The 12,322-nt window shown below is 36.1% G+C and overlaps 1 protein-coding gene across 5 annotated transcripts in view; it reads right to left on the reverse strand.

The window, feature by feature from the left end:
• The window catches only part of ANKAR (ankyrin and armadillo repeat containing), a 54,620-nt gene that overhangs the window by 3,049 nt on the left and 39,249 nt on the right, over positions 1–12,322 (reverse strand). For 4 of the 5 annotated variants that reach the window (XM_070802256.1, XM_070802259.1, XM_070802260.1 and 1 more), the window contains exons 17-22: positions 11,933–12,039; positions 9,533–9,655; positions 6,515–6,673; positions 5,455–5,572; positions 2,962–3,071; positions 1,291–1,487 (exon numbers count right to left, since the gene is read on the reverse strand). In XM_070802256.1, coding sequence (XP_070658357.1) covers positions 1,291–1,487; positions 2,962–3,071; positions 5,455–5,572; positions 6,515–6,673; positions 9,533–9,655; positions 11,933–12,039 — 814 coding nt within the window. The remainder of the gene's footprint in view (positions 1–1,290; positions 1,488–2,961; positions 3,072–5,454; positions 5,573–6,514; positions 6,674–9,532; positions 9,656–11,932; positions 12,040–12,322) is intronic. The other variant, XM_070802275.1, reaches the window with a different exon arrangement.

Consider the following 12,322-nt stretch of genomic DNA (forward strand, 5'->3'; position numbering starts at 1 on the left):
CATTCCCATCAGTTTGCTGATCACTTGTTATTGTTTATAATCCTGAAAATTGAGAGTTCACAACTCCAGGGGATGCCGTACAAAACCTCACAGTAATTGTAGATGGCAGTAAAGTGCACCGAGGAAGGAGTATCTTATTCTAATTCCCCAAAAGTTGCCATATGGGCTAGCTGTGAGAGTGATTGCGTAAAATAATACTTCCATTATTTAAAGTATATTAATTTTTTGAATAAATAAATATTATTTTAAACATTTTTTAAATTAAAAATTTTAAACCCAGAAATTTAAAGCAATTGTAATTTAGTTTTCCCTGGATTATATAAAATTAGATAATCAGTTTTGGGTATTCAGTTTTTCATTCAAATTAAAGTGACTGAAGATATACTCATTTTTCTCTGTACTTAAAACTGACTTATAGAACCATGATACACTACTAGATTCTATTGTCTTCTATTATCATAGAGTTAATAATATATCTTGAGTAGTTCTGTTTCCTATGTGTAAATAGCACTATTTGCAGAGACTTAATTCAGCTGTAATTACAGAAGAAGAGAAAATATGCCCATTGTAAGGAGATTCTCCTCTCTTCTCTTTTTACAGAAACTTAAGTTCATGGTAGAACTGCAACACTGAAGCAAAATCCTCTGAATAAATGCCTGGCAAACTTTGCCATAACTTTAGCCACTGGGTCTGATTTAGCCCTGTTTATATCCTGTGAATTTGGCATAGCTTTGAATCATGTGTAAAAGCCCCATTTGATGCCAAGGTCATAGTGGCATTCCTGGTTGCCTCAGAGCTCTCCGATATACCCCAAACCTACCAAAGAATGACTTCCTGAATCACCCCGCCAGGCTCCTCTGTCCATGGAATTCTCCAGGCAAGAATACTTGAGTTGGTAGCTATCCCCTTCTCCAGGGGATCTCCTTGACCCAGGGATTGAACCCCAGTCTCCTGCATTGCGGGCAGATTCTTTACTCCTTTGAGCCACCAGGGAAGCCCAAATTGAATTTGGAGGCAACTAATCTTCCAAAAACTTCTGAAAAGGGGGATGAATAACCCTGACCAGACAGGACCCCCAAGATCAGTTGTATTCTTGTCTGCACTCTAAATTCTGTTGCTAAGTTGGAATTAAAAAGAGGCTTTAGCAATGGACATTTAGAATGAAGTCTTTCTTTTGTTACACAGTACATAGATTCATATCAAGGATAGTTCCCTTTGATCTTTCTTAAACTCCCTTAAAAATTCGTCTCAGTAATTTCACTACTGCCACTTCAAATATAGGAATAATACCTTAGGGAAGGAAGTCCCACTTTTTGTTGCATTTTAAATTCCTTTAAAAATGCTGGGTTTATACTTGCATCTCTGCTGATATTATTTGTTATACGAAGGAACTGATTAGGCTTATTCCTGCATTCCTTTAATAAGAGTCGGAAAGCATTTGCATTGTAAGTTAAGTAACCAAGAGCACTGGAGCAAGCCATGCGAACCTAAGCGAAGAAAAAACAATTTCCCCTTAAACATTGAGCTTTGTTCTTAAAATATCTAACCCAGTGTGCTCATTAAATATTTCATAGGAAATCTCTGTAGATATCATACAGCAAATACGTATGTCAGCTGATGGCAATTTATAGACAGAGGCATAGCCGTATTTTTCGGGAGGGCTGTGAGTTGCCATTGATTTCGAGTAGTTGTTCTCAGTCCTGGCTGCATTTTGGAATCACCGGTAGTTTTTTTTTGTTTTTTTTAAAGCCCATCAACTAAATACAATCTCTCTCAGTAGAATCTGGTGTTAAGTGCCACAGGTGATTCTAGGGCAAGTAAGTAAGAACCTTTGCGTTTGAACTAAGATAGTAGGTCTCAGTTTTCACTGTGAATTGGAATCACCTGGATAGCTATGAAAATCTTGTCCGTATTCCACCCCCTAGAAACTGATTTAATTATTTTGGAGTGCAGGGAACTGAATATTGGGACTTTTCAAAACTGCACAGATGATTATAATATAGGAAACTAGGTAAGAAACCAGAGCATAAGAGTAAGTTAAAAATAAGCCACCCAAGGAAGGAAGCAACTCAGTTATCCACTGAAAGAAACAAGCACAAGTTCCAGGCCATGGGACTCCAGGAAAAGTAATCCTTCCTTTGAAGGAAATACTCTCTGCATTTCACTCTGAAGTAATTAGGTTGTTCATATAATAAAGTACACCCCTGGGAAGTTCTTAGGAAAATCTCTTCGTGGTGGCATAAAAAACGTTGAAAAAATGAACGTAAACCAAACCCATGCAGGGTACCAGAAGGCTGACATATTGGTCTTTACATTGACATACGACTTCTGTCTATGCCCCCAAATCTTCCATGGCTTGCACAGTGCTTCTGGAGCAGCAGCCTCAGCTTCTGGGAACACGTTAGAAATGCAAATTATAATGCTAATTCTACACCAGATCAGAAACTTTGGGAACGGAGGCCAGCAGTCTATGGTGTAACGAGTCCTCCAGGTTATACAGCCTTAAAGTTGGAGGAATACTGCCTTAGCCCTTCCAGGAAAAGCAAAAGAAACAGAAGCAACACTATCATAGCCAACTGGGCTTCACACACCCTCACTCTTAACTGTTGGGCAGGTAAGGAAAACGTTCCAATGGATTCCACTTTCATCATTACAAATAATCACAGAAATGACTGAGTGACTTTAATTATAAAACATTTTATAAATAAGTATTTTTGTATCATCCATGTACTTATTCGTGGACTGAACCTTAAAGCCTGAAGTTAAAACCAATGTGCATATTTTGTGGGAACCAGAATTGTGAATGGCAAAGGTAGGACTAGAAAACTCATAAAATTTTGAGTTAGTAATATGAACTGTTAATATTACATAACACTCAACCTGTGGAGAAATTGGCCCACAGAAGTGAGACAGAGGCAAATTATTTTTAGGATATTCTGTTTTAGAATTGCTTTTTCATACCTCTTCTTGTCCTGAGTACAAATGATAGCAGAGCTGTTGGATTGTCCCTAATGTGGTAAATGCTTCTGGAATACCAGCTCTAGAATGAGCCAAGGTAGCTATTAAGTTCCCTATAAATTAAACAAGAAAAAATGCATGTGTCATTTAATTGATATAAACCAGTATACTGTGCCTTCGTTCATTTGCATATATGAAAGTATTAAAAAGCTTTTGAGTCACATCTCTATTAATGAAGAACTGCTGAGGAAAAATATGTGTGTGTTAAATATAAACTTTTCCCAAAATTATGGTTTGGTTTTCTGTCACTAACAGTAAAAGTTAAATAGGTTCATTTAAGTGTGAAGAATTTTGAAAAATCAGAGGTTGTCTTCCTCTTGGCTTCAGAATATATTTTATTTTGAGGTTTTATGTTTTTTAATGATTATGAACATAATGTTTGAACTATGTAAGAAAATTTAATGTCCTTTTTGCAATTCAAATGGTTTTGAGTTAAGAGCTTAATTATATTTGTAAAATCAAGCAATATATCGCTTATTGACATTTAAGATCATTGAAGTTCTTCCCATAAAAGCAGTGTTTTGAGATTGAAGTAATAAAGTGATCTAGTAATTAAATAACACAGAGAAGGCAATGGCACCCCACTCCAGTGCTCTTGGCTGGAAAATCCCTTGGACGGAGGAGCCTGGTAGGCTTCAGTCCATGCGGTCCCTAAGAGTCGGGCACGACTGAGCGACTTCACTTTCACTTTTCACTTTCATGCATTGGAGAAGGAAATGGCAACCCACTCCAGGGTTCTTGCCTGGAGAATCCCAGGGACGGGGGAGCCTGGTGGGCTGCCGTCTATCGGGTCGCACAGAGTTGGACACGACTGAAGTGACTTAGCAGCAGCAGCAGCAGTAATTAAATAAAGGTGCAGCTACCAACTTAAAATTGTTTCATTACAATTTGTGTTTTATTTTTAGAGATTTCATGTGATATTCTTTCACAGTATTGTTGCTGTGTTGGAATAAGTGTAACACAATAAATCTATTTTTACATTTGTGGGTGGATACTTTATTGAGGTATTCACTGAGTTTTTGTTCTCCTTTTGTTTTTTCCAGCCTCCATTAAAAAGCCAGAAAGACTTCTGTATTTATGGCCTCAGGATGAGTTGGGTGGTATGGTCTAAACCAAAAATTATCTAACGATAACCTTACTTTCAGGCTTATATTTTCTAAAGCCTGAGTTTATAGAAGGGGAGGAAGGGAAAAAGTGTCTTTAAATTTAGGGAGTAAGAAATGGGTAAGGGCAGAAAATCTAAGACTAAAACAGAGAGCAGGACTTTTTGTGAAGAATGGCTAAATGGTACACATAGGAAAAACTGAACTGCTGGCAACAGAAATATCAGCTTATGTAAAATTTCTGTGCTTTTGGAGCCTCTTCTGGAAACCATACCAACCTGGACTTGAGCATATCACTTATTTCACTTTATCCCTGAAATCTAAATACCTGGCTTTGCTTGAGAAATCCAAGACATGCATATGACTCTGGAGGTGCATATGACTCCAGTGATGGAGTGCAGAGAAAGCCAAATAATTTTTGAGATTCAACATCTACCAGCCTCGGAAAATTAATATTTGAAAGCTAAAATAATACGTCATTTCTTGCACAAAGGAGTTTATGAGGTAAAATTTAAACCCACTACAATTGTTTTTCAGAGTCATAGAATTACTATGACTATGAATGTCATTTAGATAAAATATATTTAATAGCTTATATTAAACATGTATTTTTTTCTGGCTAATTTTTGTTTGCTTGAATTTACCTTACACCATACAAATGTAACTTTGTGGCAGCAAGTGAAATTTTTTTTTTGGTGTGTTCAATAATCCCTTTCAGTTAAAAAACAAATACTTTATTTTTTGGTAGCTGTCTGTCCATATGGCTGTCATTTTGATACTGTTTTATGTTGAATTGAGCGTGATAGATCAAGCAAACTAAGATATTTATCATCTGGAGAGTTAGATCTGGATAGATACAGTCAAACAATTACCACTAACTGTGTCAAGAGTGCTGCTAGACCATTTTGCTCTGCTACATCGCATAGCAACATAGAGAACTCAGACATTGGCCAGATATGCACATTTAGTCAAAAGGAAACAAACAGAGGTTATCAGCATAAGTCTGCCAGTATGACTACAAATTAGTGTATAAATTTTGTGGTTGGTAGTTCATAGTTGAATTCTCATTTTACATTCTGAAAAAATTAATTATAGGTTTAAAAAAGTAATTAGGAAATCAGAAAGGCTCTAATTGGGGTGCAGAATAGACTTCATTTCATTCCATGTAGACTTAACTCTGGAGTTCCACGTAGACTTACATGAATTCATTCTTAAAACCATTTGACAGAGTATCAGGCTTATTTTATTACTCCTCAGATTACCAAAAAAAAAAAAAACACCTTTTTTGAAAATAGTTTTATGTGGATATGATTGACTTCTAGTTATTTCTTACCTGTCAAGACAATAGTAGTGGAATCAGCTGAATATAGACTGTCAACTAAAATAGTAACACCTCTTGCAGTCAAAGTAATGTGGTCCACATCTATAATGACTTTAGCTAATACAATAATCTAAAAATAAAAAAAGCAGAGACTCATTGAACATTTTGTACTCCGCTTCTGTAGTTAACCTTTTATTTCTGAGGGGATGCTTCTCAGGAAAGTAAGAGGGTCAATTTGGTATGATCCAGTAGAAGAAAAGCAAGCTGTGCGGCGAGGACCCAGAGTGTGTTTCCCTATCTGATTACTGAGTAACCATCGTAGGCCATATTATCCTTCCATCTTCTTTCCACAATGTTTGCAACGTTTGCATCTGTAAAGTATGGGTTCACAGAAAACACTTCTCCTAAAGGTCATGAGATAGACAAAGAGGAGAGAATAAGATCAAGAAGAAGCCAGAGACATATGGTTGTCTACGTGGTTGAAGAATCAGGTGATCAGCTAGAGATCCGCAGTTAGAAAACTTGTTTCTCTACCTCCTGCCTGATAAAATAGGGGTGATGAAAATAATACTACCTGCCTGTCAACCTGATGGGGTTGTTTTAAGCATCAGATGAGGCAAAACCGCCTATTAATTTGTAAAAAACAAACAATAAAACCCACATCATATTGTTTAGTCACTAAGTCATGTCCAATTCTTTTGTGACCCCGTGGACTGTAGCCCACCAGGCTCCTCTGTCCATGGGATTCTCCAGGCGAGAACACTGGAGTGGGTCGCCTTTTCCTCCTCAAGGGGATCTTCCTGAGCCAGGGATCAAACTTGCATCTCCTGCATTAGCAGGTGGATTCTTTACCACTGAGCCACCAGGGCAGCACCTAACCTTGTAAAACTCTACATAAATGAAGGACTCCTCATAAATAATGGAATGCTTATGAGGTGGAAGGGGGAGGTGTAAAAAATACTGTGAATTTTACAAAATCAGTTAATATTTTCCAGATCCAATGTTTTTTCTAACTTTTCAGTTTTCACTAGAAAGATACATTGATTTGAAATTTTAACCCTCAAATTTATACCTGAAATGCTGCCATTGCCTTCTCAGTTTCAATTGTTGATTCAAGGAAAGGTTCAAAAATTGATATGCTCATTTTTCCATTTTCCAATATTAAGTATTGTTGAAAGCGATTATTGAAGGCAAAAAGGGTTAATGCATAGCCTGCTCGTAAACAAATATCCTGGAAACAGGAGAGATGCATTATCTTTAGTTTACTTCATTTATCATGTTACTCAAGGCAATAGGTTTTGAATTCTTGCATATTAGGATACATTTCATTCTTATCTCTGGGAGTAAAATAAGACATTATTAGGGAAAACAGGTAGTAGAGTTGCCCCAGAGTGTTATTGAACAGATAAAACAGAGAATTAGGTAGTGGTAATCAGGGAAAAGAGAAGAGAAAAAAATTTTTAATTTTTAAATGGAATGTTAGATTACTGATTATATAAATGAATACCTAAATGGTAATAAGAATCTCCATAATTGTATTAACCTTCAACTTTTTAAATCATATTTTTATTTCAACATTTCAAAATACAATTGATAAAAAATTAAAATTTCTCTTGTATAGCATGATATATATTGAATTTTATGCATTCTGAGATGATACCGCTCATTTCTTAAATTTACTTATAAAATTCTGCTGCAGTCTAAGGGAGAATAAAAAATGATTTCCTTTTTAAAAGTCGAATTTTAACATTCTGGGACTGGGCACAGAGCAAAAGTCAGTTTTCCCTTTGGCAGTCCATTTGCCAAAGATTTACAAGTATGGTTGATCTTCTAGAAAGACCCAAAAGATAGAATCTTATCACTAAATCTTATTTTTAATATTTTATTTGAACACTGTGATAGAGAGAAAACCATTATTTTCAGTGTGAGAGAACATTAATCTTAGTGAGTTTTCTTGTCACTGTTAATCATATTAAAATGCTATAGGTACCTATGAAATATTCACAGATAAAAGTATATGATGCCTGAGATTTGCTTCAAAAGTAATATATGGATAGTGAGGGAATATATAAATGAAATAACTGCTGAAGACAGGTCATGGGAATATGTGAGTATGCTACTTTGTCATTCTATTTGTTTGAATTTTTCCATAATAAAAAGTATGTACTCACCAAGTACTCTGATACAAAGTAGCTCCAATACTTTAGCCACCTGACAAGAAGAGCCAGCTCATTGGAAAAGACCCTGATGCTGGGAAAGATTGAGGGCAGGAGGAGAAGTGTGCGACAGAGGATGAGATGGTTGGATGGCATCATCAACTCAATGGACATGAATTTGAGCAAACTCATGGAGATAGTGAAGGACAGGGAAGCCTGGCGTGCTGCAATTTGTGGGGTTGCAAAGAGTCCAACATGATTTAGCAAATGAACAACAACTTACAAAGGAGTCCCCTGATCACAGGCAAGAAGAAAGGTATTAGGTATGAAAGGGAAGGGTCCAGAGAGTGGCGCAAGTGGTGACAGCCCGGGAGGGGTTGTAGAATGATGGAAAGTAGAATGGGCAGAGGGAAAGGGAGAACCTGGTGTCCCTGAGGAGCGCGTTAATGAGAGTAGCACGCAGATGGAACAGAGTAGAGGGCGCACACGTGGTTTAGAAAGTCAGATGATTCCTACCCTATTATTGCCCATATTACAGCAGCCCTGCTCATCTTTTTGTGTACTACAGTAGAGTAAAATTCTGTTTAAAAAAAATAATGCAATGACTTCATTTCTCCCCTTTACCACTCCCCTTTCTTCCTCAACATCTCCCTGAGCTGAGACATAATTGGCAATGTTCTTTCCTTACTGCCCAATGCACTGTAGAATAGCAATAGTTTGGGAGTTTCTCTATTTCTCTAGGGTTAGTGTGGCCCATGGACCAGTGATAGTTCACAAAATAGTTGACAAAAGGATTATACAAACTGAGAATACTTAAAAGAAACAGCTCTTCCTTACAGTTAAATACCAGTTAATAATAAAGGGAAAAAATTTTAAATCACCATTAGACATATCACACTAATTATTATTGCATCAATGGATCCTGAAACCAGTGAGCAAAAGTACAATGCGTAACACAGTATTTGCATAGTCTCAGAGACACTCACCTCCAAATACTTGTTCATTACAAAGGGAAGAACAGTAACTAAAGGGAGAAATATGGAGACACCACTTTAACCAGGCACCCAAAGTTAACGCGGCCAGTTATAAGACATCGTGTACTCCCTGCAGTGATGCACTGGGAAAGTGAGTGAAGACTATGGTGTTCTCGACCAAAATGCATGACCTCAGTTTAACCATGAGAAACAGCAGATAACTCAAATTGAGGGACATTCTAGAAAACAACTGGCCTGGACTCATCAAAAATATCAGTCATGAAAGGCAAAGGACTTGAGTGTTACAGATTAAAGGACACTAAAGAGACATGATAACTAGATGCCATATGGGATCCTGCATTGGATTTTGGAATAGGAAAAGGACATTGGTGAGAAACTGGCAAAAGTTAAATGAAGCCTGCAGATTAGCTAGTAGTATTGTGTCAATGTTAATTTCCTGATTGACAGCCAAGAAAGCTGTGTACTTTCAGAACACTCTGTACTATTTTTGCAGATTCATGGAAAGTCTAAAATTATTTCAAATTTTACAGCTTGGTTGCTTTAAAATTATCTCCTCATAACAGATTGCTGGGGAAAAAGCTATTCCTTTATCACAAGTAGTTTGCGAACCACCACTCTAGAATACTGGGTAAGAAGAAGATGACTGAAGATTGAAAGGTCATAAAATTAAGTTGAAATCTGATGCATCCAGGACAGAAGAGATTTGTTTTTTGGCTTGTCACCAAGCATTAAAACGGCTACATTTCAAAGATGAAATACGACAACTATGAAAAATATGGAACAATACTATTACATCATTACAAACTAACAACCGACCAAAGATATTTTACAGTTTTAAAATAATACATTTGAATATTGTATGAAAAAATGAAATTTTAAGGATGTAGTCTAAAAATCATTTTCTTCTAAATGAGCTCTAACATTTCATAAAGTTACTACCTTATCTTCTGAGTGAAGAAGATAAAGGACATCAGCATAATCAAATCCTTCATTTTCTTGTAATTCCTTCTGTAGGAGATCATTCCTTAGGACAATGCATGCCAAGGAAAATGCCACTTCAACCTACATATGTAATTTTCAGAAACATATTTTTCACTCATGGTTTATCAAATGACACATTTCATCATTCAGATATTTATATAGGATATACCAACTCAAAGATACCATAGAATACCATTAATTCCATTTCTCTGACTAGTATTTAGAGAGTGGCAATTACAACTTCTGGAAAAATCCCCCTCATAATTTTTAACAGCTGAGAAAACAATCTTTCTGTGTACTGTGCAACCACAAAGGTCCGTGTGAGGGCACATGGGGAGGTAACCAGGGCTTGCAGTGCGTGTGAAGAAATTTATCATAAGTGCATAGCTGCATTCCTTCTACATTAAAAAAAAAAAAAAAACTTTTTTTTTTTTTTTAAATTTCCTAGCATGGTGCTTGTTAGCTACTGACCATTGAGATATAATGCTCTAATGGAATGCTTTCAACTGAAGCAAAGCATTGGGGAATAATCCAGAGGAAGTTTTCTTCTTCTGGTTCTGGAGTTGTTTAAGGCACATTCTGAAGCCCTTTAAGGAGACTGTTAATGAACCTTGGTATTACTGGGCTCAGTAGACAAATTTTTAAGTACTACACCATGGATTTCTATACAAAGCATTGTGAATTCGAAAAGCATGATTATTATTGCAAAATATTTACTATACAATCTTACTTGAGGAAAAGTTTTAAAATGTTAAATATTTATGTTCTGTTTTAATAAGTTTAACAACTCATTGAAAATATATGCTTAAATATAGACACAACTGAAGTAAACTGTTTTGCCATGAAAATGTACATTTTTAAATAAAAAAATGTATTCTATATGTCATTTTCCTTAGTCTTGAGAAATGTATTTGTACTTTGAAAGTCAGTGCTGCTGCTGCTGCTGCTAAGTCGCTCCAGTCGTGTCCGACTCTGTGCGACCCCATAGACCGCAGCCCACCAGGCTCCCCCGTCCCTGGGATTCTCCAGGCAAGAACACTGGAGTGGGTTGCCACTTCCTTCTCCAATGCATGAAAGTGAAAAGTGAAAGTGAAGTCCCTCAGTCGTGCCCGACTCTTTGCGACCCCATGGACTGCAGCCTTCCAGGCTCCTCCATCCATGGGATTTTCCAGGCAGGAGTACTGGAGTGGTTGCCATTGCCTTCTCCGGAAATTCAGTGCAGTTTTTATATATAATTCAAGCCAAAAAGTGCTAGCATGTGCCTCTTTGTTTCCCTAATCAACATCTGTAATGACATAATCTCTTTCATGGCAAGAAAAGCCAGATAACGTATAACATCTTTTCTGATAGCAAAATAACAAACACCTTCCTTAAAAGAAATCATGCTATATTTACTTATATATTTTCTTCATATGTTATATTAATTTTCTGATTTCCAGCAGAGCCCTTACCAAATTTTAAAGAGAAAATAAATTTTTGTCATTATAGTTTGTGTGGCCAAGTATAGATGTCCTGAATTTCTAAAACCTTGGTAAAGGATTTTAATACATGTGAATGTCATTTTACTGAAGGCATTTAACTAGAAGTAAATAGAAGAATGAATGACTCTGCAGCAACTCGTAGTAACTCCTAGCAGTGTCCACCCTTGAGAAAAGTATTGCTGCCAGCCAACACAGGTTGCTTGGTGGAAGGTAGGGCTGTTCTGATGGTGTAAACACGGACAGGATTCATTTATATTTGAGAAATTTTACTACATAAATCACACATCCTCCTTATCCCCACCCAGGTTTAGCAACCAGTATCTGAGGAAGAAGGGAAGAAATTCCATGAATAATCAAATATCTGAGGAATAAAACTTCTTTGATAAGTAAGGACAGAAGACTAAGGCTCTCTTGTTAAATCTGAAGAAACCACATTTTAATAAAATTTAGTAATATCTTTGCTACTATCTTTGTAGCAATTTTTTTCACTTTAAAAAGGGGTTTTAATTTCCTTCATATTTTTGTTTTTGGCATTCTAGTCTTAAAATCTAGATAGGAAAATTAACCCAATTCCCCAGAATTCAGGTTTGTTTTTTTTTTTTCTTTTGAAGTATCAAAGAATCCACAAAACCTCTTCCTATGGCAACGGTTTTCTTTAAAACTTCTGGGATTTTGTGATTTTGTGTTTGTCAGAAAAAACACAATTCTGTAAAGCAATTATCCTTCAATGAAAAAATAAATTTAAAAGAATTAGGATTTTGCTTTAAAAGGTTAGATATTTTTATTATACTTCTTAGCTTGCCTAAAGATAAAAATTATTCTTTAAAAAGTCATTTATGTTAATTTTTACCATATCACACAAAAGTCTTGTATATACCTTAATATTAGGAGAAGGGTGACTTCTCAGTAGTTGAATAAGTACTGGAAAGGCATTTTCATCTACAACAAATTGTTGACTAATGGGATTGCTTGTATGAGCGACACCTGTAAGAACCCACATCTCAATGAGATAATGTTTTTTCCATCTTGGAAATGTTAACAGTCAAACATAGCTCAATCTGTTTGGTTCTCAATGTGTCCTAGCATAATATGGTTGGTAAATTACAAAAGGAAATGCTTTATTGACACTATTTTACCTTAATTAACTTTTTGAAAGGCAAAGTGAATAATCCTGGAAAATTTACTGTTAGAACAGTTTTCTAATAGTCACAAAACTAAGAAATTAGAAGTGCTGGACTATCAGGGAATAATAATGTAATAGCTATCA

This window comes from Bos indicus, chromosome 2 (genome assembly GCF_029378745.1).
Source record: "Bos indicus isolate NIAB-ARS_2022 breed Sahiwal x Tharparkar chromosome 2, NIAB-ARS_B.indTharparkar_mat_pri_1.0, whole genome shotgun sequence".
In the NCBI taxonomy this organism is placed as follows: domain Eukaryota; kingdom Metazoa; phylum Chordata; class Mammalia; order Artiodactyla; family Bovidae; genus Bos; species Bos indicus.